This window comes from Fusarium graminearum, chromosome 2, assembly GCF_000240135.3.
Source record: "Fusarium graminearum PH-1 chromosome 2, whole genome shotgun sequence".
NCBI classification, from domain to species: domain Eukaryota; kingdom Fungi; phylum Ascomycota; class Sordariomycetes; order Hypocreales; family Nectriaceae; genus Fusarium; species Fusarium graminearum.
Genome location: NC_026475.1, coordinates 2,295,518 through 2,322,795, shown reverse-complemented (window position 1 = coordinate 2,322,795; position 27,278 = coordinate 2,295,518). Strand labels below are relative to the sequence as shown.

Below are 27,278 nucleotides of genomic sequence, written 5' to 3'. Positions count from 1 at the left end.
GTGGTGGGAATCCTTGTCTCGAGACACTGCACACGGACCGATTTTTCAATATTTGACATTGTGGGCGCCATCCCACATAGACGCACACAATTCTTTTTTCCAATGTCATGAAAAAACAATTGATCCTGATAATATTAGCAACGAGACCAGACGACTGGGGTTGAAGCTGGGCAATGTTTGATGCAGACTCCATCCGGCTGTCGTCCGTCGTCCGCGCACCCACTGAACAAACCTCGGGAGCCTCTTGAGCCTCTGAAAGGACAGGATTTCTCCCCGCATCCCGTCCAAGACTCCATTCTCGTGTCTGGATCGCTGAAGCCGTTGTCATTGTGGGTGCCTTAGGGCAAGTCGTCGGTGCAAAGGCCGCTAAACCTCAGTGACCGAATTCTGGGACTCAGGCACGCGTTTGGACGTCGACGCATGGACCTGGTCGTGTTGGACCGAAGTCAGGGTCTCCTAGCCACGCCCGTCCAAACTTTGTGTCCCCCCTGGCAATGAGCACAAGGTCCGGCTGATAGACACTGTTTCTGCTCTGCAGCTCCATCCTCCGGCTCCAGGAATTCTTATCCACCCCCTGCTTGCCCGTCCCAACACCAACCTCTACCAACCCTATCCATGGCGAAGTCCGGGATGATTGATCAGTATCCCTGCCCCTGTCCTCGGGGCACAGGTAAACTTCGGTCCGGTCATCCAAGTAGAAAGCCATTGTGTCGTAGAAATGACAGACGGATAAAAACATCTAGGATCCTGGGAGTAGTTCAGAGCAAAGGAGGCCAGAGCGTTGACACTCGCAATCAAAAGTTGATTTCATCGGTCCGGATGCGGACACACAAGATAATCGTGTCTTGTCCTTGGTCTTGGAATCGGAATCACTAGAGACAACCCGGCATCGAAATCTCTTTTCCGCTCGACACACTTGAAGCGATTCGGGTCATGTATGTCATCGCGACTCAACGTGTGCCCTTGACGGCAGGGATTTTAATGGCGAGAGAAAAGTTTTGCAAATTTTGATCCATAATGTAAGACGTTTGAAGAAGTCATCACAAAGTGCCTGCAGGTCTGAGACGAGCGAGCAATCATGGATGGCATGAGCATCTAAGATAGGTCAAGCTGGTGAGTCTGTGAGACACAAACCTCAATTCCCATGGCCGCTGGTTCGCGGCGTCGTGTCCAATCAAGACGACAGATCGGCCAACAAAGAGCAGAGGCCAGGCAAGCAGGGAGCGAGGGCCTCGGCCCATCAATCAAGTCGATGGAAAGGCGATTACTAGAAGAAGCACGGCTCCCTTGTTCGTCGCCACATTTCGGAAGAGGATCTGGAAATGGGAGGCCGTCAAGGGCGGATATGACTGACTTGAAGGGGCAATTTGCCATTAACAATGCAGTCACTTAAAGGGCGGCGCGACCGAGCGTCTGCCATTCCCATGTCTAAAAGACCGGCCAAGTTAGCGCGCGATGGCCCAAGACAAATGGGCTCGACTGAAGATGCGGAATTGGAATTTGGCGAGGGTTGTAATTGGAAATGGAAGAATGGAACAAAGCTGCGGCTCACAGGACGCTTATCCGTCTCTGGGAAGAAGGAGCTCCGTGAGTGTGTTTACACCTTTAGTTTAGTGCCGCCGCAGTTGCAGGCCGATGGGCGCTGGAAACGACCCTATTCGTGAGTGGTCTCCAGTGCAGGGTTTGACATCTGTCGCCTCCGCTTCCGCGCTTCAACCATCCAGTCCCAGTACCGAACCGAATGCACGATCTGTCATGTCAGTCTCCATATCCATCTTTGTTTGGCCCCCGCCGTTCCGTGCGGAGAAGCTGTCGAGAGCCGGCCGATCCACTGGTTCATCGGTCAAGTCAAGTCGCGTGGCATGGCATCACGTCTTGTCTGTCCATCTGAACATCGCTGTCGCTCGTTGATGTAAGGGTGTTTCTTGAGATGCTTGCTCCTGCAAGGGATGTCGTCCCGCCCAGCCTCTTTTTTCTGTCGCTTCTGTCTACCACGTTCTTTCGCTTCGTCGGCCTTGCGGAAGTGACATTCTAGGACTCTGGAATCAATACCAACGACAGGGTTGTAACACTCAATCATTTCTCAAAGAGGAAAGTTGACAAGAAGGACGAAAAAGATCCTCCGCTGGGACCCGTATTCGTAAGCCTGGGGGACCTCATCACATGCATCCGGCTCCAGATGGACACCCTCGAATTAACGAGTGCATTTACCGATTGGCAGTGACCGAGTTCACGGCGTTTATTGCGCGGCGTGATGTGATGCGGAGAAGTTGCAGCGATATTCTCGTCTGGTAGTGGACGGGAGCACCTGTCACAAGGGAAAGGATATGCATGAGAGAGCACTTGGGGAATCGGGGAAGATGGAAGGTGGGATAAAAAATGCACGACACCATTGCTTTACTCCTACTACTGCTGCTGCGCTGCTGCTGCTGATGTATGCGAACCTCAACCACCCAATGACAGCGTCATGACCCATAAACATAAACGTCAGCAACTTTGAGCGTGTGATGATAAATTTAATGGTGTGTAGAGCCTCAGGCTGATTGATAAAACCCGACAACCTTTCCTGATTTTTGCATCAATCTCGTCCCGACAACCATTAAGTTCAAATTAATTACTGCGGCGGCACAGCTCTTGCTTACTTGCGGAGTTTCATCATCTCTCCGCCACCGTGACAGTTACTCTGAACGAGAATTACTGTTACCTAACGGCGTGCCATTCGATATAATTCAAGACCGGGCAACCCATCACGAGATCAAACTTTCCAAGGCCTCAAGGCTCGCAACTCTATTAATTGTCTTGCATGACCTTGATTCGCGATCTCCCATTCCAGGCTACAGCCTTGTTGACATTTATCAACACTTCAAAAACCCTGGCAACCAGTGGATTTCTCACTTGCAAGACAAGGTCCAGCCATACAACAACAAGCCTGACTCGGCTGACACACAGGGCAACGACTCCAGGTGGTAGCCTACCGGTAGCCTTTGCCAGCCTCGCGTCGCACTTGTGTGCCCATCAAGAAAGTGGTAACTGATAGTGTTTGCATGGGTTCGGAACCAAGCAAACGGTGCCCCAACAAGTCGATAACTTTCTGGGATCCTTGCCATCGTTTGGCCGCTCGGTTGCGTCAGCTTCGTATTCCCGTATCTTAACAGTCCTACCAGCACTCTACGCTACACTAATCTAATCTAATATCATACATCAGAAAAAGTGCCCGTCCAGGGGGGTGTAACGGTCTACTGAGCGCCCTGGCCTTTTGAATCACACCGAGCTGGCCCTGTCGCCTGTCCCCTGTTGGTCCGTTGCCGCCAGCGCGCCTAGAAGCTCGAGGAGAAGAAAATTTTTCACCGGAACAGAATCGCGGGCATCCGGGTACGCAAGACGTTGGGAATTTTTGGATTTTGGATCCAGGCCGTCAATCTCGCTTACTGCCCGCCGGTAAATTCGACTGGCATTCTAGTGGAGTACTTCTCTTTTTGGAAGACCTGGCGAGTCCTGCAATCGAATTTTTGGAACAGGGGGAATTGAGAGAGGTGTGCGCTTTGCGAGAGACATTGGGTCGAAGAAGCAACATTCTCACAAAAGCCCAGCAATCAAACACCGCCTTTATTACGAAAACCCTGTACTGTATGTGGTAAGTGGTTTTTTTTTCTGTTTTTTTTTTCTCACAAAACTATTGTTGTGTGTATTTGCTTCTTTCTGTTGGATCAGTTCAGTTTGCAGACTTTTCTCTCCTCATCCTGGTATGACTCTTCTCCTTGCATTCAGTGACTGGTTCCCGTGTTACAAGAGAGCAAGGAGATATATCAAAAAAGAAAAGAAAAGAGGCTCACAAGAAAGGGGAAGTCTGAATTGTGTGCGTTGTGTGTGTGTGTGCGCACTATCCCTGGTGTCTTGTCTTGTTGAGAGACAAAGAAGCAGTGCGCCACTATGCACACCCCCATGGATATTGAGAGCTGAATTGGATAGAAAAGCAATCAATCAAAACACCTTGTCCTATTTTTCATGCTATTTTTCCAGTCTCCTTTTCACATGAAAAGGCTGCCTCTTTTTTTTATTTTATATATCGAACCTAACCTATGGCTGTCGTTGTTTCTGTTGCCCCTTTTATTGCAAAGAGTTCGCCTCTTGGGATCTGAAAGCTGACTTGTGACCAAGGTTGAGTCATAATTGCGCATGAGTGCTCGAGTTTGATTCATATGAACAAACCCAAACAAGAGAGGAATTGGGTTTCTGGCTCCTGTGGCAGCGGTAGGGCGTTTATCAAACCACTGCTACCTGACAGGCAAAATAAAAAACTTGGCCTGCAGCGTCCACGCCCGCGCCGCACTGCAGTGCAGTCTACACTTTACAGCGGTGTCCTAGACAGACTGCGTCACCGTTTCTGCTCATTTCGCCAAACGAATCTGATTCTGATGTGAGGTCAGTGCGCCGCACGTTGACTTTGCTGGTTGGAGAGAAATTGAACCACCAGCGCACAGTCCGGAATTTTAACTGCCCTTACACCCTGATCCTGATTATCAATAACTTACTGCTGCAGCAGCATCTGCCTGCACCGCAGACACGGCGCAATACAAGACCGCAATAAGAACACTGCCCGCCTCTCTGAGTCATATTCTAGTTGATTCCAGGAGTCACTACGAGAATCTGTCATTACATTCCCAAGATAATAAATTCATCCAGCAATTAAAGCAAAGATTACGAATATTCTAAGTAAAAATAATCAACACTCAGCGAACCGCAGCACTGCATTGCGCTGCACTACATCAGACTTCAGCCACTGCAAGAAAAACGACAAAAGGGAGAGACGAGTCCAAAGTGCGATTGCAAAGCCTGCATCAGCCAGGCTCCCCTGTCTCTCACTGAGTGACTCTTGCACACCCTCACGAGCCTGCGGCCTCTGCTCTGGGCTTCCACCCCCTGCCCCTAATAAACCTACTTGTGTACCCCCCCTTGTCCTCGTCTTGCGCCCCTCCACCCACTAGCGTGCTCCCCTGTCATAACCCGCTAAAGGCAGGTTTGGTTTGGGAGTCGACCGTGCGGTGCCCACAGGAAAGACGCACACAAATCTCTCGCTGGGCCCGACATCAGTATATATGTAGCCCACCACCCACTCAACCCTCCTTTCCTCTCTTTTACACGTATCTTGGCAATTGCCAATCACAAAGTCCCCCCAAAAGAGTTCATCAACGCTTTATCAGCACGTCGTTCATCGACGTCATCGCTCATTTGTTCCTAATCACCACTCTATCTGCTGGATCTCACCAGCATCGTCTCGCCACTACTACCGGGTTCCACGGGATCTGGTGCCTATTCCTCCAAAGTTGAGGAGAGATATAATACCCATTGGTCATGTTCGCCGTCGCAAAAGAATCTTCTAACCTCTTTTCTTCCGACTACATACCGAGGTGACGGGCTTAAATCCATCACCTTTCCTTGGGCGTCTCTTCCCCGGCGCATCTTGATTGTCCACTCTGCTTGCATGCAGTTTAGACTTTTCTGACAGCCACTCAACTTACTCATTAGAAAAATACCTACAAAAACACACTCGAACAACTAAACGACGAATCCGTGAGCGAAACCACAACCCAACAACTGCGGGTGCTCGGGAGGAGAGCAGTTGTTTGAAAGCCTGGAAACAGTGGATGTCAGCTGGACATCTTTTCACAATATCATGAGTTACCACTCTCCACGAACTCCTGGATCGACCCCGATCCACGACTACGACACTTACTCGAGGATGTCGTCCGCAACACCAACCCCCTCACCGAGGCCGACCTGGGCAGACTCAACTCCCAGACGGCCAGCGACGCGAGTGGCCCATTCACGATTCAACAGCTACTCTCAGACTAGCGATTTCAGCCCACGTCCTCCAAAGGACTCGCCTCGCTACAACAGCAACGGGCAATATAGCACGGCAGATGTGAGTCACAAAACTTCTTCGTCGCGCAGGCCTTCCGAGTCTTCTCCACGCTCCAAGCCCGGCCGCCGATTCTCTTTTACCTATGTCCGGGCTTCCACTCCTTACGGAGAATCCGACGAGGACGAGATCATCGAGGCGTTGGGACATACATATGTGCTTCCCGCACAGTCCCGCTCCAAGAACCATCATCACCGCAGATCCGCTTTCCTACCTCGAGACTTTGATGATGACCGAGGACGGTACACTAATTACGACGACTACCTGCAGGGTGCTACCGTCGGCTACGATGAAGTTTACACACGAGAACAGGCCGCTTCCGTGTTCCAGTCGCCTCAGTCCCGACCCCCTACCAGCTTCGGCCACAACCGTCGCTCCTCCACCGTCGTCCCTCCCTCTCGCCCCCAGACCGTTCGGCCCGGCAGCTCGTCCCACCGCAGCACAACTACCAAGCCGGTCTCCACCCCCTCTACTCCCAAGGCCACCGAAGCCGATGCTCGCAAGCACCGCATCCCCACCGGATACTCACTCAAGAACTGGGACCCTGCCGAGGAACCTATCCTACTCCTCGGCAGTGTCTTTGACGCCAACAGTCTGGGCAAGTGGATCTATGACTGGACCGTCTACCACCAAGGTCCTGCCACTCCCATCTCTGACATGGCCGGCGAGATGTGGCTTCTACTTATCCAGCTCGCCGGTAAGGTGAAGAGAGCTGAAGAAACTGTCGGCCGCGTCCGCGTACCCGACAACCGTGACCTCGTTGAGGAGTTCATCGAGGCCGGTGAGCGTCTCACTGAGAAGCTCCGCTCTCTCCTCAAGGCCTGTGAAGCTCCCATGCTCAAGGCCGCCAAGCGCAAGCAAGCTGGCCTCGGCAAGAATGCCGGTGTCGAGTTTGTCGAGACCCTCTTCGGTCGTGACCGTGAGCTCGACAAGACAGAAAAGTTTATGCAAAACGTGAGGCTCTTCAACCTTCGCTTTGACGCCAACTGTGAGGAGATTCTGCGCAACCCTACCAAATAAGCGGACCACACTACTTCCCAGGATGATCCAGGACCATGATGCCCATGTTTCTGCTTTTTACCTGGACCACTACTACCTACTACTACTACTACCTCCTATACCCATGGACTCCTATGACACCGGCCAGTGATATTTACCAAAGCTCGCCGGACTGGACCATACCATACCCGTTGTATACTACCACTTTCGCTGGAATCCCATGGATGCGCACACCACTTGGATTTCTCATTTTCTTTTTTCACGACTATGTCCATCTCGCCCCAGGAAAGCGATTTCTTTTTATTGACTTGGCAATTATTATCAAAGACACCAAGAATCAAGGGGCGACCTGTACCACCAGCAATGCAACACGTGCGCGCGCAGAGGGAGTGGATCGATATCAAGGGGACTTCCTTTTTCTTCCAATTCGAGATACCCAATGTTTATTTCCATTTGGAATGACGCGAGCAAGCGAGCCAGAGCTATACGCGAGAAGAAGGATAGCAACGAACGAGGCAGGATCGACAGGACGGCGATTATTATTTGTTTGACACTTATCCTTTTTAACTTTTTTCTTTGTTTTTCTACTTTTTTTGATTGGGATCAGCGCGTTTGGATAACAAAAAGTGATTCGCACTTAGAACGGACAGTTTTACTACACGGTAATTTGGAGGATCTAACGTCTTTTACGTTCCTCATTGATGGATTTTTTGGAAAGCAATGCCACTCATGCATTTAGATTTGTATGAGGACGGAAGGAGTTGGGAGCCAAGGATGGCTGGGCTATTGATTATACCATATCACTTTCAAGTTGGATATTATTGGATCGGTTTATTTTAATTATTGAGCAAAAAAATCGCAAACTATACACTTAACTTACTGGTCTGATGCATGTGAAATGGTGATTGTATCTATTGATTGACTGACCATCTCAGTTGACCATGTCTCGTGATTCCCAAAATACCTGATGATATTCGTAACCTGTTCCTGTTTTAACCAAAAACCCCGCGAAACGACTGAGAGGGGTAATACTAAAACAAGATGGCTTGGTCTGTTTGTTTTGAGGCACATTACTTTCATGTACATGCATGGATTAGAGTTTAGTGAGGTCATGTCATGAACAGGTTAGCCAACACCAAAAAGAACCCCTGGTCGAACCGTGCGTCATGTCTCTTTTCTCCTCTCCTCGTTTAATGTTTCTGGCGAGGGGAAAAGGTGATGTAAATCTTTTGAGGAATTGAATTGTGATAAGCCAGGATTGTTTCAGGTTCATGGGAGGCTTGGAACTCACACGACTCGTGTAAGCAGGGTTGGTTAGCAAAGGAATGTAACAGCAGCGCATGGACATTAACGTTGACCGGTGAGTAGTCTGGAATGGACGGACATTTGTACTGTGAAACAAAACGGATTGCTTGTATGTAGGTTTCGCCGATGCATGGGGAAAAGCCACTTACTGAAGCGTTGTACAGTAGTTGTATTTATCTTTTCTTCATTCAACTCAACTTGTTTTTTTAGTAACTGTCTACTACTGTGATGGTGGCTTGCGTGCTGCTGTAGTTAGTTCTTCCAGGATGGTTGATGATGGAGGTGTGGGTGCAGCGAAGCGGCTACAAGGCCAATCGGTAAAAGTGTCATGGTTCAAGCTCGGTCTGCTGTGTTGTGTGCTCCCTTTTGCTCTCTAGGTGTTCCCACGTGTACAGAAGAGGAGGGGGTCAGATTTGATATGCTGCATCTTGCATCATATACGTAGTTCATGTGATATCATATCATGACAAAGTCAGGGTCTCGTAGCGATTAGGGTAGTATTTTTTGTAGCTAGTTGTTTCTCTCTAAACGAACTGATTATCCCTCTCTCTGTTCCTTGTCTGGGTTTACAGTAGAGTTGTATGTAATACCACCAACCACCAGACTTGATCCTTTGGATTGATCCCGGACCAAACCTTGACACCCACTTCCCTTTACCGGTTTTGGTCAAATGTGACAGAGTTACTTTTCTTACCGGCAAACCTCCCGTGCGGCGTCTAACTCACGGCGACGCCCGTCATAGTGAATGGGGGGGGGGACAGTGTCACAATGCATTCAGCCGTTCTCTATACACCCCGGAATTATCAAGGGGGATAGATTACATGTTAATCAATGGTAACGGATGACAGCCGTGTAACCCTCACTGCTGGATTCATACACAAGCTGCGAGGCTCAGTGCAGATGCAGCTGGTTTTAATTTAGACTGCTCTGTCAGATTGTATATGAGAAGGTGTATAGCGTCAGCACGTATACAAGGCTGAGTGACAGTAATATAATTATAGTAATTACCATATCAATTGAGGTGTCTCGGTTTCACAGGTAAAAGTAGGCAAGTTATTAATTAATTAATGTACTACCAAGAGCTGAGATCAAAAGTGTCACAAACGTTGCACTCGTCTGATCTGTTTGCTACCCGCAATACACGAAATCTATTTCATCCAGTCTCGCAGTGTACACCCTGTGACACCTTGACACGTTGAACGGGTCTTGTATCATTCGAGCTACACGTAACCTGCCCCAGATCTGATAAACTGTCTAGACTAGTTGTTCCTCTCAGCCTTGTAACGCTAGATCCGGGGTCACGAGCAGTCTAGATCTACTAGATCAGCCGAGCTACAACGTCCAATGAGTTTACACTCCGACGTTGCAGCACAAGAGGCTCCGTTTGGTCTTCGGCTAGGTGAATCGCATAGATGCCCTCTTTCGTCGCGGGCTCTATATCACGCTCTTGCGAATCGCCGATGAATACCATGGCGTGCGACTGAACGTTGAGATGTTCTAGGACTTTGCCAAAGAGCCCCGAGGTCTTGGCTACACCAAAGTAATTCGTGGTAGCGAGAAAGTCAACGTACTGCTCGATACCCAGATCTCGAACTGCCCGCTCCTGAGCATCCTGTGGACCCTCAGTGATGACGGCAATCTTCCGACCAGATCTTTTGATCGCTTGGAGAAGAGAAGTGGCCCCTGGTTTGAGGGTGAGGTTATCCACGAGAACACGTTCGTAGGTATTCAGTAATTCGTCAATGCACACGTCGTCGTGGTCCAATCCGAAATGGCTCAACGTGGCAGTAAAGCGGGCTCGACGATAATCGTGGGAAGTCTTGCCGTCGGTGAAAGCCTCGGCTGTACCTTGCTTGAGGATGATTGCGTATTGGTCTTGAAGATCTCGGAGTGTTGGTTGGGATTTGTTGGCGATGTGGTTCAGGCAGTGTGTTGTTGCTGCGCGACTTGCTTTGCGGAACTCGTGTAGGGTGTCGTCTAGGTCGAAGCCGAACCAGCTCTTGGATTGCAGGATACGGCGTAGTTGCTCCGAGTCTGGATCCATTGCGTGTGTTGTTTTGTCAGGTGTGGTTTTAAATGAGGGTGTTGAGTTCTGAATTAAGAGGTGGATGTAAAGGCGTGATGCGCAGGATGGGGGTCATCCACTTAGATGGTCGATCATACGGTTGATCTTGATTAATCGGTGAGTCTATCTCTCATCCGATGGCTTCATCGTCAAGACTTGATTAGGTAAATCTGGGCAGTAAGGTTAGTGACATTAACGAAGTGATTGGAAGTGCCCTCCGGATTTACATCTCGATTCTGAGCCCAATGCCAACCGCTCGTCATTGTAGACCGGCAATTGGCGGGATACGAAACGCAAGCCGGTTGTTAGATGATTTTAGACCTATAACCTACTGCTATTTTCAGCTGAAGCTATCGCGAAAAGACATAAACAGGGCAAGAGGAGGATTTGCCTTGCTTTTGCCGACTTGGTTGGCGTTAACTTGTAATTGACAAACTTACTCTCGGGTAGGTCAGTTTCTAAACCAGCTCCAAGCCTCGGTAATAATCTGGCTTTTGTCACTCGAGTCTGTAGGTATTGGGCAGGGTTTCTATAGACTTATCCTAATTGGTGACAATACTTATCTCTTACAAAAGTTCCTCAACACCAAGCCTGCGTATGCCCAACGCGTATTTAAGTCGTAAGCTTAGGATTACGCTTGTTAGCTGTAGATTCATCAGTCTCAGGGTGTAAAAATAAGTAGTCTAAGTAGCCTAGTCTAAATAGCATAAACTGTCCTACCAATTTCGTCTCTTATGCTTCTGATATCCTGCAGACTTACCAATCTTGTTTCAGTCGGTATATTGTTAGCCCATCTGACAGCGGATCAATTACCTAGTCAAGACTTTCGCCTTCGATGGTAATATTGTCTTGGATAGTATAATAGGGCAGTTGCACCGCTCAACCTTGTTGCTCGACATGTCAGCAACACCATGACTTCAACTTGCCTCAACGACGGCTCCTGGGGACCTGGCGTCCAAGGGTGCCGAGGCGACTTTGACTTTACGCAGAAATTCGAGCGTATATTTCTCTCTATTATACCGACTTCTGTATTTATTGCTTCGGCGATTGCGCGTGTAGCTGTTTTGGCGCAGAGGGAGAGGATTGTCAATGGCGTGCTTTTACAATTGGTCAAACTTGTGAGTGTTTCTTCCTGCAGGGTATCAGAAAAGTTGGCCTAGAAGCATAAGAGACGAAAGAGTTTATGCTACTAAGACTATGTTTCTTAGACTACTTATTTTTATAGCCTGAAGCGTGGTCAGCGATTCTGTTAGTATTGTGCAATAACTAATTCTGAAAGGCCTTTCTCGTGGTGTATACGGCTACACAACTTGGTCTCTTGATCCTCATCGCAACTGGTACTGCGGGCATAGTTCACGACCTCTCTCTTGCAGGATCTTGCCTCGCATTTGTCGCTTCTCTCTTAGCATGTGCGCTATCGTATAAAGAGCACTCATGCGATAGACGACCATCGACTCTACTCAACATCTACGTTTTGCTTACACTTTTGTTCGATATCGTGCAAACCCGCACATCATGGCTTCTCGTCAGTGGATCATCGCAACAGGCTCGTCTATTCACAGCTTCCGTCGTGGTCAAGGCTGTCATCCTCTGTCTAGAGACAATCCCCAAAACAAGATGGATTCACTGGGTTGCAGAGGAGCATAGCCCCGAGGAATCGAGCGGGGTGTTCAGCGTTGGAGTGTTTGCGTGGTTGAACCGGCTCTTCGTTAGAGGTTATCAAGGGGTCTTGAAGATAGAGGATCTGTATCCTCTTGATGAGAGCATGGCCTCAAACGGACTACAGAAGCGATTCGCAAAACACCTCCAGATTCATCGGTACAACCAAGAGCCCAAATCAGGCCTGTTGAAGGACTTGGCTAGAACGCTCATAGGCCCGATCCTCCTCCCCGTTGCCCCTCGCGTTGCCCTCATCGCCTTCCAATTCTGTCAACCATTCTTCATTGACTCTACATTGAACTATCTTCAAGCCCCAGAGACCCCCAACTCCAAAAGTGTCAGCTATGGTTTGGTTGGCGCCGCGTTTCTCATTTACGCCGGAATAGCAGTCTCCTCAGCCTTTTACGGTTATTACATGGAGAGGGCCACTTATATGATTCGAGGCTGTCTGGTTGCTGCTATCTACGAAAAGACCACACAAATGAAGATTACAGCTGCTGACGACTCTGCTGCATTGACTCTTATGAGCTCGGATGTTGAACGGATTCTTAGGGGTGCCAAGAACGCGCACGATCTCTGGGCAAATCCCATCGAGGTGGCCATTGGGTGCTGGCTTCTCTACGGAAAGCTCGGCGCAGCATTTATCTCTCCTCTTGTCGTCATTTTAGTTTGTGCCTTGCTACTCTCGTGGTTGATCACGTTGGTAGGCAAGAGGCAGAGCGAATGGATGAATAGGATCCAAAACAGAGTCGGCTTGACTTCGAATGCGATTTCGCAAATGAAGCTATACAAGATCTCGGGCATCACCGGCCCTGTAGCGGATCTTATTCAGAGTCTCCGCGTAGGAGAGATCAAGGTTGGAAACAGCTTCCGCTGGCTATTGATTCTGGCTGCGATATTGGGATTTACACCTGTTGCTATTTCACCTCCGGTTACTTTTGCTTTCACCTCGCGAGAGTTGAATATTAACACGCTCTTCACGTCGCTGTCGTATATCCTTCTCTTCACAACGCCTGTCGTGGCTCTCTTTCAGAGTCTGCCTGGTATCTTTGCTGCTTTGACCTGTGTGGCTCGAGTACAGAGATTCCTTGCAGCGGACCCTCGCAACGACTTTCGAGAACATCAATCCGACCTGCTATCCGAGAAGAGCTCTTCAGATGATGCTTCGGAAGTTGCTTTCTCCATTGAGAATGGGTGCTTTGGATGGGGAGGCGAGAAGATGACATTAAGAGACATCAATGTTTCTATCCCCGCCCATAAACTCACCATTGTGGTTGGCGAAGTTGCCTCGGGAAAGACTACCTTTTGTCAAGCTCTCCTCGGTGAACTACCCGTATCTTCAGGTACGATCAAGACCTTGATTCCCTCTCATCGCATCGCGTATTGCGATCAATCCGTCTTTCTCTACAACGGAACGTTCCGACAAAACATCATCGGTCACTGCGCCTTTGACCAGGCAAAATACGATGAGATCATTGAAGCCACCATGCTCTCCCAAGATGTAGCTCTCTTGCCACAAGGTCACAACGCCAATATTGGGAGCAACGGTATCATGTTGTCCGGTGGCCAGAAGCAGCGACTCAGTGTGGCACGGGCATTATACTCTGGAGCAAATTTGATGATCTTTGATGACATACTCAGCGGTCTGGACTTGGGGACTGAATCTGAACTGTTCCGTCGCGTTTTTGAGGGTATAACTCGTCGGAGGAATGTTACCGTCATTATATGTACTCACTCGGTGCGTCACTTGCCGCTTGCAGATCATATTATTGCTCTTGGTAACGGCACTGTCATTGAGCAAGGAGATTTCGCAGAGTTGATGCGAAACAACAAGTACGTTCACAGTCTTGGTGTTAAGCACAGAGATACAGATTCCTCATCGGAAAATGACAAGTCTGAAACAATAGTCACTGTTCCTGCTGTCAGGATCGTGTCGTCTTCCGCTGCGGAGGCAGCAGAGGATAAAGCAAGGCAGCAAGGCGACTTTTCCATCTACAAGCATTACTTCAAAAGCGTTGGGACATGGGCAGTCGTCGGTGTCGCACTATCAGGAATGCTAGCAGGTGCTTGCCAGAGTCTTTCAGGCGTGTGGATGAAGTTCTGGGCCGAGGATGCCTTTGACAAATCCTTCAACTTTTACGTTGGCATCTTCGCTTTCCTACGATCAGGCTTTGTCGTCTTTTTATTCTTCAACGGCGTCATAACTCTGATAGGTATGACTGCCTCTGCAGGAACAGAACTTCACCAACGGGCTATCCTCACTGTCATCTCCGCACCGTTGAGGTTCTTCACGACGACTGACACGGGCGTGGTGACGAATCTTTTCTCTCAGGATATGACCATTCTCGACAGTGAATTACCCCTGGCACTTTGTAATTTCACTTTGGATATATCAATTACTATAGGATCGGCGTTTGTGGTGGCATCTGCTTCTCCGTATCTCGCCGTTGGATATCCTTTCCTAGCCGGAATTCTCTATTTTATCCAGATGTTCTATCTTCGTACGTCAAGGCAGCTGCGACTGCTTGATCTCGAGGCAAAAAGTCCCCTGTAGTAAGTACTACGCAGGTCATTTTCGTTACACACTCCTGACTAGCTTTACAGCTCGCATTTTAGCGATACTATGAGAGGTATCGCAACCATCAGAGCTTTTGGATGGCAACAGAACGACATAGTATACAACAACCAACTCCTCGATACATCCCAACGCCCTGCATATCTGCTAGCCATGATTCAACAGTGGTTGGCTTCATCACTACGTCTCATCGTCACCGGCATCGCTGTTATCCTCGTCGCATTGGCAACTCAGCTTCGAACCAACGCGGGTTTGACAGGTGCTAGTTTAATTTCTCTTCTGACATTCAGCGAGATCATGTCCGATGTCATCAAAAGCTATACATCTCTGGAGACGTCCCTGGGCGCTGTCAGCCGCTTGAGATCTTTCAGCGAGACTGTTGCGACAGAGAATATGCCTGGAGAAGATATCGAGCCACCCGAGACTTGGCCTCAAAATGGACATGTTCAGATTGGCAAAGTGTCCGCTTCTTACGACGTTGATGCGAATAGTCAGGAGGAAACTGAGCTTAACCTTGTACTGAGAGACCTAGAGCTGGATATCCTTCCAGGACAAAAGGTTGCGATCTGCGGCCGTACAGGAAGTGGAAAGTCTACTTTGATACTGCTCCTCCTACGACTCCTGGATCCTTTGTCATCATGTTCTACCAACATGAAGATCGACGACGTAAACTTGCACGAGATTGACCGAGCCACTCTACGCAAACGCATCATTTGTATCCCTCAAGAGGCAGTCTTTCTACCAGACGGAAGCTCCATCAAAGCAAATATTGATCCTTACAACGCAGCTACTGACGCCGAGTGCTTCACTGTTCTCAACACAGTTCGTCTAACCAACTTTGTCCACGACAAGGGCAGTTTAAACGCGGGCATGAGCGCCGAAGATCTAAGTGCTGGACAAAAGCAGCTTTTCAGTCTTGGCCGAGCAATTCTACGTCGTCGAGTTCGCGATCGGGGTGAGAAGAAACAGGGCGGACTACTTCTGCTGGATGAAGTGAGCAGTAGTGTGGACAGAGCCACCGATAGGGCAATGCAGGAAATCATAAGAGATGAGTTTGAGAGTTATACTATTGTCATGGTTTCGCATCGGCTGGAGATGGTTATGAAGTACTTTGATAGGGTTGTTGTGCTTGACAAGGGGAGTGTTGTGGAGGACGGTGGGCCGAGGGAGCTTGTTGAGAGGGAGGGGAGTAGGTTTGGAGAGCTTTGGGGTATTGAGAATGATGGCAAGTCTGAGTAGTCTGTAGTTTGAACTAGAAGTTTATGATGACAGTCTATTCTATGGATTGGATGTTCAGCTTATATGATGATCAGTATTATAACCATCAACTAGTCTAGCCATACGAGCCAACCTCAAGGAATCAGAAAAATTGGCCGATAGAGGCACAAGAGACGAAATTAGTAGGTCAGCTTATGCCACTTAGACCATACTCTTTAGGCTATTTATTTTTCTACACTACGATGTAGGAAGTTAACGTTTCAGCTACCCACTGTCTGGAGTCTACGTGATGATTAGTGTCATGACTTGTCATCCCCATCACCATCAACTCATACAAGTCAACTATAAACACGAAACCACACCGTATGACGCTCAGACATCAGAGTGTCTTGGATTGATTATCAGATCAGATCGGTTAACGTTACTGCCCATGTCAAGTGCGGAATTTGTCACAGCAACTCAACTATTCCCCCTTCAACCTACTCACTATCCATTCGGCCGACGGACGGACAAGACAGGCGGACTTTTAGCGGAGACCGTCTAAGAACGTCTATAACCGATTCAGTAAGGTTTAGCTGAAACGCCACAATAGGGGTGAACCCTTGATCCTGGCTTTTGGCTTATCAGACAAGGGTCATGGTCTCTACGGGATTGCACCTAAATTTGCCAGAAAGTTACAAGATCGTCGCAAATTGTTCTGGAAACGTGAAAGTCGGTGGCGTCCATCCGAGGCTTATTTGCTCGCCGAACGCCACCATAACAAAAGAGAAAACAATGTGTCACGCCGAAGCGAGTCTCGCGGTGACTGAATTTGGTACTACATATAGTCTTTGGTGAGCCGTTCCGAAAAAGGATGGTATGACTATGAGTCGAAATGATGTCTATCTGAGAGTTGAAACAAGTGATGGGAAAAAGACAACGCTTTGAACCAATATTCGGACTTAAGAGAGTTGCATCCGTAAAATAATGGCGAAGTTCAACCGTTGGGGCTGTTTTAACATTAAACGTTTCCACTATTCCTTGCTAGAGTGGGTAAAGATATGTACATGCAGATGATGTCCGTCCATTGGGTTTCAACGCGGGATCGACACTCACAAACTACGATAGATACGATGTGACTTTGCGAGCAAAAGCAACTCTATTTGCATCTTTCTTTTCTTCTGGTAGTAATACTTCGTTCATGGATTCATTACGAGTTTGTTCTTCACTAGTCACGATATCGTGTCTCGGATATAAACGAAATCTCCCTTTTCATGCGTATCTCCTTTAGGCAAAGATGTCATCTTGTACTTTATTTCCCCAGCCAATTAGATATCTAGCTCCTTCGGCCTCCAAGACGAAAACTTGTCCGAGATGAGTCAAACGCATCGTAAATGCTCCACTATCATGACTTAAACGGTCTAAACAACATGGATCTTCCGCTGAAGCAATTCGCGACCTGTGGAGAATGAGGACCCCCCTACATGCGGACATTTTTGTATTTTTGATTGGTAATGCTGGACGGACGGACGAAAGATCCTTGATGGGGGTTGCAAGAAACAAACGATCTAACGAGGCGGTCTAAACAGTTGTGATGTGACTAGACTATTTCATCTCTCACGATACCCCAGGGATAAACGACGTTTTACTGAGATGTTCTCCATAATAATCTTTTTTTTTTTACTAGGGAGCTTTGTTTTTACGACTTGACTTATAGGGCGGCTTGTCGGCTCCATTTTCCATTGCGCCCTTCCCTACCTTCTTGTCGTTGTTGTTCATCAGCACGCCTTAGTCAAGACAGGCTGCTACGAGATACATATTAATAACCTTTTGTTCCCTCCTTTTTTAGTATACTTTTAATCACCTCTATACTTCCAATTGAGTCTAATTCGATTCTCCATCTCATACGCGGCGGGTGACTTTGGGCTCCCATCACAGTCTCATCGTGAGCACTGTTATAAAAGACAATCACAAACGAATTCTCTTTATCCCAAATGGCTGAAAAAGACCTCGGAAGGGCCGAGGAGGCCATCGCCGCCAACCATCACACTGAGCTGGCCGATCCCGCCTATCGCAACTCCATCGAGACCGACTCTACCCGTGCTGAAGGTCGACAGGACAGGGCGCAGAACCACGGCGTCTCTGTTGAGCAGGCTGAGGCCGACTTTGCAGAGCTCCAGCGTGAGTTCACTGGTGTTTCTCGCGCTAGTCGCAGGAAGAGCAGAGCCAGCAATGCCGACCCGGAGAAGAATGTTGCTGCTGAAGACGAGGCCGAGGTCGAGTCCCTCTTTGATCTAGAGGCGGCTCTTCGTGGTGGTCTTGATCGTGAGAAGGAGGCTGGAATCAAATCCAAGCACATTGGTGTCTACTGGGATGATCTAACCGTCAAGGGTTTCGGCAGCATGTCAAACTTTGTGCCTACCTTTCCCGATGCCTTTGTAGGCTTTTTCGATGTCATTACCCCCGTCATCAACATGCTCGGTCTCGGTCCCAAGCCTCCCCAGGTTGCCCTCCTCGACAAGTTCCGAGGTGTGTGCAAGCCCGGCGAGATGATTCTCGTTCTGGGCAAACCTGGCTCAGGATGCACGACTTTCCTCAAGTCCATCGCCAACCAGCGTTACGGATACACTGCTGTCGAGGGTGAAGTTCTGTACGGACCCTGGGCCAATACCGACTTCGACCAGTACCGCGGAGAGGCAGTCTACAACGCCGAAGACGACGTCCACCACCCTACTCTTACAGTTGAGCAGACTCTCGGTTTCGCTATCGACACGAAAATGCCCAAGAAGCGACCCGGCAACATGTCCAAGGCCGAGTTTAAAGAGAGTGTCATCAGCATGCTTCTCAAGATGTTCAACATTGAGCACACACGCCACACCATTGTCGGAGATCACTTTGTGAGAGGCGTCTCAGGTGGTGAGAGAAAGCGAGTCAGTATTGCAGAGGGTATGATCACCAACGCTGCGGTCCTGTCGTGGGATAACAGCACTCGTGGCCTTGACGCCAGTACAGCGCTGGATTTCGCCAAGTCTCTACGAATTCAGACCAACCTGTACAAAACCACTACCTTTGTCTCTTTGTATCAGGCTTCCGAAAACATTTACAACCTTTTCGACAAGGTGTTGGTTATCGATGGTGGCAAGCAGGTTTACTTCGGTCCTGCTTCTACCGCCCGCAACTACTTTGAGGGCCTCGGCTTTGCTCCTCGACCTCGTCAGACTAGTGCCGATTATCTGACTGGTTGTACTGATGAGTGGGAGAGAGAATATGCCCCTGGCCGATCTGAGGAAAACGCTCCTCACAACCCCGAATCTCTGGCGGAAGCATTCAGAGCCTCTGATGCCTTCAAGTCCCTCGACGCCGAGATGGCAGAGTACAAGGCCTCTCTTACCCAAGAGACTGACACACACAATGACTTCCAGATGGCTGTCAAGGAGAGCAAGCGCGGCACCTCGAAGCGCTCCATCTACCAAGTCGGTTTCCACCTCCAAGTCTGGGCCCTCATGAAGCGCCAGTTCACTCTCAAGCTGCAGGATCGTTTTAATCTGTTTTTCGGTTGGTTCCGCAGTATCGTCATCGCCATCGTCCTCGGAACCTTGTATCTTGATCTTGGCAAGAACAGCGCCTCGGCGTTCTCCAAAGGAGGTCTACTGTTCATCGCTCTACTCTTCAACGCATTCCAGGCCTTTTCGGAGCTCGCAGGTACTATGACGGGACGGGCTATTGTTAATAAGCACAAGGCTTATGCCTTCCATAGGCCGTCTGCTCTGTGGATCGCGCAAATCTTTGTCGACCAGGTTTTCGCCGCCAGCCAAATCCTGCTTTTCTGTATCATCGTTTACTTCATGACCAACCTCGTACGAGATGCTGGGGCCTTTTTCACCTTCTTCTTGATGATTTTGAGTGGCAATATAGGGATGACTCTCTTCTTCCGTATCATCGGTTGTGTTTCGCCCGACTTCGACTATGCCATCAAGTTTGCGGTTATCGTCATTACACTCTTCGTTGTGACGTCGGGATACATCATCCAATACGCACAAGAACAAGTCTGGCTACGATGGATCTTCTGGATTAACATCCTGGGTCTGAGCTTCAGCTCCATGATGATGAACGAGTTCCAGAGAATCGACATGGAGTGCACAGCCGACAGCTTGATCCCTTCCGGACCTGGGTACACCGACATCGACTACCAGGTCTGCACTCTTGCCGGATCCAAGGCCGGAACTACCTTTGTCTCAGGAAGTGATTACGTCGCTCAGGGCTTCTCCTACCACCCCGGCGATCTGTGGAGGAACTGGGGTATTGTCCTGGCTCTTATCATCTTCTTCCTTATCCTCAACGTTGCTCTTGGTGAACTCGTCAACTTTGGCATGGGCGGAAACGCAGCTACTATCTTTGCCAAACCCAACAAGGAACGCAAGGCTTTGAACGAGAAGCTCAATGACAAGCGTGATGCCCGACGCAAGGATAGGTCCAACGAGGAAGGATCTGATATTACCCTCAAGTCTGAGAGTGTGCTCACATGGGAGAACCTCAACTACGATGTCCCTGTCCCTGGTGGCACTCGTCGTCTTCTAAACAATGTCTTTGGTTACGTTCGTCCTGGTGAGCTCACTGCTCTTATGGGTGCCTCTGGCGCTGGTAAGACCACTCTTCTCGACGTCCTCGCTGCCCGAAAGAACATTGGTGTTATTCACGGTGATATCCTCGTCGATGCTATCGCTCCTGGCAAGGAATTCCAACGTTCTACTTCATACGCCGAACAGCTTGATGTCCATGAGCCTACTCAGACCGTGAGAGAGGCCTTCCGATTCTCCGCTGAGCTTCGTCAACCTTACCATGTACCTATGGAAGAGCGTTACGCCTATGTTGAAGAGATCATCTCCCTTCTTGAGATGGAGTCCATCGCCGATGCCATCATTGGAACCCCTGAATTCGGTCTTACAGTCGAACAGCGCAAGCGTGTTACAATTGGTGTCGAGCTTGCTGCCAAGCCTGAGCTGATGCTTTTCCTCGACGAGCCTACTTCCGGTCTTGACAGTCAGAGCGCCTTCAACATCGTCCGTTTCCTCAAGAAGCTCGCTGCTTCCGGCCAAGCTATTCTCTGCACAATCCACCAGCCCAACGCCGCTCTCTTTGAGAACTTTGATCGTCTTCTTCTTCTCCAGCGTGGAGGCCGCACTGTTTACTTTGGCGACATTGGCAAGGATGCTCATGTTCTGCGAAGCTACCTCGAGTCTCATGGCGCGGTTGCTAAGCCTACCGATAACATCGCTGAGTTCATGCTCGAGGCCATTGGTGCTGGAAGTGCTCCTCGTGTTGGAGATCGTGACTGGGCTGATATCTGGGAAGACAGTGCTGAGTTTGCTCAAGTCAAGGAGACCATCATCCATCTCAAGCGCGAGCGTCAGGAAGCTGTTGGTTCCAACACCAAAAACCGTGAAATGGAGCGCGAGTACGCTTCTCCCTTTACCCACCAGATGAAGGTTGTCTCCACTCGCATGTTCCGATCGTTCTGGAGAATGCCCAACTACCTGTTTACCCGCATTTTCGCCCACGTCGCGGTTGCTCTCATCACCGGCCTGATGTACCTCAACCTCGACAACTCGCGATCATCTCTTCAGAACCGTGTTTTTATCATCTTCCAGGTTACTGTTCTTCCTGCTTTGATCATTACTCAGGTCGAGGTTCTTTACCACATCAAGCGGGCTCTGTTCTTCAGAGAGCAGTCCTCAAAGATGTACTCACCTTTCGTGTTCACCTCAAGCGTTGTCCTGGCCGAGATGCCCTACTCGCTTCTGTGTGCTGTGGCTTTCTACTTGCCCCTCTATTTCATGCCTGGCTTCCAGACTGATCCTTCTCGCGCTGGGTTCCAGTTCCTCATGGTTCTCATCACTGAGATCTTCGCCGTCACGCTTGGTCAGGTCCTTGCCTCTATCACACCCTCACCGATGATATCAACACAATTCGATCCTCTTGTTATTATTTCCTTCGCACTGTTCTGTGGTGTTACGATTCCTCCTCCTCAAATGCCCGGTTTCTGGAGGGCATGGATGTATCAGTTGACACCCTTTACCCGGCTAATTTCCGGTATGGTAACAACTGCTCTACACGGAGTTGAAGTCATTTGCAAGCAGAGCGAGTTAAACGCTTTCAGTGCTCCCCCAAACATGACCTGTGGCGAGTACATGGAGCCCTTCTTCGAGCAGGGCGGACGCGGGTACCTTGTGAACAACAGCACCCAAGACTGCGAGTACTGCGCCTACAAGGTGGGAGATGAGTTTTACAGTACTTTCAATATCTCTTTCGATAACCGTTGGAGAGATTTGGGTATCTATGCTTGCTTCATTGTGAGCAACTTGATCATTCTTGTTACCGCGAGTCGATACCTCAACTGGAACCGTCGTTAAAGAGCAATGGGAACGAATAGAAATGGATAATAGATGGATGGAAACATGTGATACGGCTTGAATATAGACATAGATATATTAATTAATTGATCTTGTAACGATATGTCTGTAAATCAGTCCCTTGCTAGCGAGCTTCTCATTGGTTGAAAGACGGTCACGTGCCTCCCCGAGCAAACACCACCGGGGACCGCAGAGTCTCAGAAAAATCGACTGTCAGGAACATAAGAGACGAAATTATTAGGTTAGCTTATGCTCCTTAGACTAGGCTTCTTAGGTCACTCTTTATGGTGTATGCGAGGAGTGAGAATTGATGAGATCAGGCTAACTTTTGTGACACGCATAGATGGTAGAATAGATAACAGTAACAGAATGGGGTGAGCCATCTTTATTCTTTCATTTTTAATATCACGCTATGCAATGATCACTATATGTTAAATATAGCTATATACTTTTTACAGTCCTTTTGTTTTCCCTTTTGTACAACCCAGCCTTAACTTAAGGCTTTCCGGGCCAGATCTCCTTAGCGACATCGTTGACAAGCTTGAGCTTGGCAAACATCTTCTCCTCGGTCATACCATCAGCACCGACAGCGACACTAGCGAAGCCGCACTGGGGGCTGATGCCGACCGTCTCGAGAGCCTCCTCAAGGCTGCGGCCCTGGCCGTCGGCGATGATCTTGGCAGCGTCAAGGACTCGGTGCTTGATGACCTGGGCGTCCTCCAGCTCGGGCTCCTTGGTGGTGATGACACCGAGGACGACGTTCTTGTGCTTGGGGAGGAAACGGAGGGGCTCGAAACCGCCGGAGCGGGGGTTGTCGTACTCGAGGAAGAAGGTGTCGTAGTTGAGCGTCGTGAAGAACTTTTCGGCGATCTTTTCGTATGAGCCCTCGCTGAAGTGCATCGACTTGGAGAAGTTGCCTAGAGGTGATTAGTGTTGGAGCGATGTAACACAGATTTGGGATGCTTACCTCTGCAGACGTGGAGACCAACATGGAGTCCCTCGGGGCGGTCGGCGATAGCGTCGTTGTGAGCCTTGAGGTAAGTGTCGAACAGCTTGTCAGGGTCAACACCCTCATCCCTCAGAGATTGAAGCATCTCATCGGAACAGAAGTAGGCGAGAGTGGGGTCGTCGATCTGGATGTTGCGCACACCCTCAGCGTACAGAGTCTGGAACTCCTGACGGTAAGCCTTGGCCAGATCGGCAAAGAAGTCCTCGTCGTTGGAGTAAGCCTCAGGGCTGTAGCACTTCCCAGAGGCGAGTCGCAGGTGAAAGTAGCAAGGAGGGGGCATGGTGAACTTGCACTCGGCCCACTGCTCGCGAGGGACACACTCGCGCAGCATCTTCCAGTTCTCAAGGTAGGGGCTTTGCTTGTACTCAATCTTGGACTCGCAGATAGCAGCCATGGGGTACTGCTTGCCAGCCTTCTTGAGGGCAGCGATGGGCGGCGCAGAGAGGCGCACGAGGTCCCATGGTACAGGCTCATATTCCTTGAAACCCCCTAGACGCTCGAAAAAGCCGCCGAAGTAGTACTTGCGATCAAACTCGCCGGAGGAAATAGCGCGAACGCCATGCTCTTGCTGCTTCTTGACGATGTCGGCAATGGCAGCCTTTTGAGTGGCGACGAGCTGCTCAGCAGAGACTTGGCCAGCATCGGCCTGCTCCTGAGTGCGCGATAGCGCCTCTGGTCGGATCAGAGAACCAATGTGGTCAGCGTGGAAGGGGAGCTTTGAGACGGTCATTTTTTGCGGTACAATTGAAGAGCAATTGAGGGCCATCATGGCTGCTTCTTGAGTCTTTTTATCATGGGCATGATGACATGGGTGGAAGATGAAGGGTCCAATCAAGGATCCAATGATGGGAGTTGGAGTCTCCATTTCGACCCCTCCCCCTCTGTTGATCTCGGCTGATGAACACGGCTGTTGGATGAGGGGCAGATATAATTTTATTTACTGTCATGATCCATCATGAGCTTATCAGAGAATGATATGAGATGTGTAGCATTGTTTTGGTAAGGCGATTGGATCAAGTAAGTGCAATTGGGGTCAATTGAAGAGGTTTAATGTGTTGGATTTGTGTACCCGTACTCATGATGGAGACATGATGAGTGAGGACTGCCATGTAGATGCACTTCACTCAAGTGCCTCAGGGTTCGTGTAATATTATTAGGAGAGACAAACAAAAGGAAAATAGAATAAAAATGTTAAAGAAAAGACTGGATTATCCAAGGGCCAAATTGATGATGCTTACATCTCAACTGTTGATGTTGACAGTAATTGTTTTGATCCATCATCATCCGGGGCAACAATCCTTATGAAATCCTCAGGAACGACAACACCAAAGCAACGTCCTAAAGGGCAACGTCAAATGTCTCACATGAAGCATGCGGCGAGAACCAAAAAGGCCACTTGCATTGCTATCTTGCCAAGACAAAAAGAAACAAAACACGGTGAGATTGTCCAAAGCAAGGGAGACGTAGTAGCTTATCCGCCTCTCTCCCTTGATCTCATCCCGTGAGTCGTTCGAGGTCAAAATAGAGGAATTTTTTAGCCTTTCGCATAGCTAATTTACCTTGCAAGCCATCGAACCAAGTGGCTTGCATAAGGCGACAAATGAGGCTTCGCCCTGACGATACAAGCGATGCAGAGGAAATTGGTGAACCCGTTGGCGTTTTTCTCGATCAGCATTCAAGCTTAAAACAAGCTCCGATCAAAAGCGGGAATGGCTCCTTGCAGCATTCCTGCTTGTTAAATTGCGGCTTAAATTTACTAAGAATAGGAGATTAGACATGAGATGATCTTCAGGTACTGTCTGACTATGTATAGCGGGATAACCATCGCTACTACCATGACTCTGTGCAACAACAATCCCTTGGGAGAATTTTAACCTTGCATGAGGTCTTGTATTACACATGACAATGAAACGCCTTGGCACGGCACGTTTTGGGCCGGGCGGGAGAGGCTACACAGGGAGCATGGCTCTGTGGTATTGTTACAGCCTCATGGAGGAATCAAGGGCTCCTAGTCCTCATGCTCGCGTCATAGTTTTCGTCCAGAGTGCCTACAAGCTCAGCTAGTTAAGTGGATGCTATCATGAGAGCCGCTAAGACCTTCGGAACTATTATACCGAGTCAAGATCGACTATCTTGATTGTGCACAGACACTACCAATCGTGATATGCATGATATGTCAAGCATTTGACAAGCTTCCTTGGGTCTAGGGATCTACAGTGGAGTTGACGACTGTCCATAATTTCGGATCCAACAATAATTTACCAAAGAATGCGGATCATGAATGAAGTCTGGGAGGATATTTCTCCTTGCCAAGCACGTCATGTTGTAGTATAGTTGTTGGTGGTTTAATGTTCAAGTTCCAGTGTTGAATTGCTCATCTCTATACACAGGACAACAATCCCAACATCACGTACCAGATATGCCCCCCAACTTGAGTATTTCATACAACCTTGTCGAGTATCTGATCACTTATATTGTGCTTGAAATAATATAATTTTAAACGCATTAAAAGCGAACATTGTAAGTAGTTGTGAGCATAAATTACCCTGTACTTGAGATCAAGACCCACATTGAACCCCTAGGCTGTTGGCGATGCCCCGCAACAACTTTCGGCCCGCATTAAACCACTGGAGCTATTGACTTGCTTCAGTGTCTCAGTGTCTCAGCTTCTCCCTTCTTAGGACCAACCTTTTTTCTTCTGCCATCACCGCAATTTCCCTTGTGTGTGGACCGCATTCTAGCCTTTGCCTTGTCTTGATGCGCTGTTCTGTCTCGTAGCTTCGGTCCTGTCATCCGATAAGCAAGTCTTGCCCCAAATGATATGGCTTCTGTTTGAGATATGCATCAAACCTGCCTTCCCCGGACTGGACTAAAGAATGTTTTCATCCATTCCAAGGGAGGGAAATCAACAACCGTCTCATCGCAATCGACGATCTTTACCGCTCGTCTCGAGTGCTGAACCGCTGAAAGCAAAAAAACATGGTTATACTCAAGTGAGTATAGTCAGGGCAATGGCGCTGTCGTCGAAGCCACGAAACACTCAGATACAATCTGCTATTCCTGGTCACCAATGACGCACATTCTTGACTGACAAAGATTAAACTATACTCCCATATCTCGCGATATCAAAGGTGAGGGACTTTTGGTAGTGTTTCTGACACGCTGTTTTGACGCTTTCAGGAATGGGAGCAGCGCTTGCAGTGAGATTATTCTCTTGGCGACCAAAATTGATATGCGCGTACACCGCTTGCCATCTCCCAGAGACAAAGGCAGGCATCACGAGGAATTTCACTCCCGATTCGGCGTGCTGGAAGCAAAAAGACAGTCCCGTCTCCTTTGAGGGATGCTCAACAAGAATCTGCCAAGAAAACAAAACACCAGACGACCTTGGAGGGTAGTGTCTCAGTAGACACTCGGTGGCTCCCTCCCGATAACTAACAGACTCCTCAACCACCGAGCGAGATCGCCGCTATCCCAATACATGCTAATCTGGAATTTAGAGTAATCTCAGCACATGTGCAGCTCAAGCGGCGGGGATTTTCGGCAGCACGCAGCCAATACCAACAACTGTCAAGTGAGACACGTCAAGCCAGGGGCATCGCATTCTTTGCTTGTTGGACTACAACGCCATGTCTCAACCGTCACGGCACACTCGACTCTGTTCGCGTTGAACTCGATGCATTCGTCGACGAGGGCACGCTGTCAGACTATCGGCGCGGGCTTGGTCTGTGTTTCACAAAGGGAGACCATACAATCTGAGCCTCCAGTATGAGACCGAATCTTGTATAAAGAGAGAGCTTGATTCCGGCCAAACGACAATTTCTCTTTTCTCAGCATCAAGCAATTCAAACATCCTCGATCCCTTCGCTTACTCTTCCGAGAGCTGTTTCCAGTCGTTACCCCCCAGTCATTCGCTCATAAGAATCAACCACCAACAAAATGCGTTACTCAGAGATCCTTGCCCTGGCCATGGGCAACTTGGCCGCGGCTCAGTTCAACACCATGACATTCTCCAACACCACTACCGGAGCTATCGAGACCGGTACTGCCACTGACACTGAGACTGGCACTGCTACCACTGGTGCTGCTGGTGAGACCACCACCGCCGCTGGTGGCATTGGAAACCCTGACGGCTTCAA

General features: G+C 49.0%; 7 protein-coding genes across 7 annotated transcripts; 4 read left to right on the top strand and 3 right to left on the bottom strand.

Moving 5' to 3' along the window:
• Positions 1–394: 394 nt before the first annotated feature.
• On the bottom strand, positions 395–706 carry FGSG_13395 (uncharacterized protein; the record flags this gene model as incomplete). Its single annotated transcript, XM_011322185.1, has 1 exon — positions 395–706. One exon carries the CDS (start codon positions 704–706, stop codon positions 395–397), a length of 312 nt encoding a protein of 103 aa, XP_011320487.1.
• A 673-nt stretch (positions 707–1,379) lies between these two features.
• On the top strand, positions 1,380–1,911 carry FGSG_08305 (uncharacterized protein; the record flags this gene model as incomplete). Its single annotated transcript, XM_011322184.1, has 2 exons — positions 1,380–1,591; positions 1,632–1,911. The coding sequence occupies 2 exons, from the start codon at positions 1,380–1,382 to the stop codon at positions 1,909–1,911; spliced, it is 492 nt and encodes a 163-aa protein (XP_011320486.1).
• Positions 1,912–5,674: 3,763 nt separating this feature from the next.
• FGSG_08306 (uncharacterized protein) lies at positions 5,675–6,940 on the top strand (the record flags this gene model as incomplete). The annotated part of the gene is made up of 1 exon (XM_011322183.1): positions 5,675–6,940. The coding sequence occupies one exon, from the start codon at positions 5,675–5,677 to the stop codon at positions 6,938–6,940; it is 1,266 nt and encodes a 421-aa protein (XP_011320485.1).
• A 2,602-nt stretch (positions 6,941–9,542) lies between these two features.
• On the bottom strand, positions 9,543–10,268 carry FGSG_08307 (uncharacterized protein; the record flags this gene model as incomplete). The annotated part of the gene is made up of 1 exon (XM_011322182.1): positions 9,543–10,268. One exon carries the CDS (start codon positions 10,266–10,268, stop codon positions 9,543–9,545), a length of 726 nt encoding a protein of 241 aa, XP_011320484.1.
• Positions 10,269–11,200: 932 nt separating this feature from the next.
• FGSG_08308 (uncharacterized protein) lies at positions 11,201–15,762 on the top strand (the record flags this gene model as incomplete). The annotated part of the gene is made up of 5 exons (XM_011322181.1): positions 11,201–11,407; positions 11,515–11,537; positions 11,733–14,011; positions 14,180–14,501; positions 14,553–15,762. 5 exons carry the CDS (start codon positions 11,201–11,203, stop codon positions 15,760–15,762), a joined length of 4,041 nt encoding a protein of 1,346 aa, XP_011320483.1.
• A 1,952-nt stretch (positions 15,763–17,714) lies between these two features.
• Positions 17,715–22,130, top strand: FGSG_08309 (uncharacterized protein; the record flags this gene model as incomplete). Its single annotated transcript, XM_011322180.1, has 1 exon — positions 17,715–22,130. One exon carries the CDS (start codon positions 17,715–17,717, stop codon positions 22,128–22,130), a length of 4,416 nt encoding a protein of 1,471 aa, XP_011320482.1.
• A 495-nt stretch (positions 22,131–22,625) lies between these two features.
• On the bottom strand, positions 22,626–23,869 carry FGSG_08310 (uncharacterized protein; the record flags this gene model as incomplete). The annotated part of the gene is made up of 2 exons (XM_011322179.1): positions 22,626–23,047; positions 23,098–23,869. The coding sequence occupies 2 exons, from the start codon at positions 23,867–23,869 to the stop codon at positions 22,626–22,628; spliced, it is 1,194 nt and encodes a 397-aa protein (XP_011320481.1).
• Between the last annotated feature and the right edge of the window lie 3,409 nt (positions 23,870–27,278).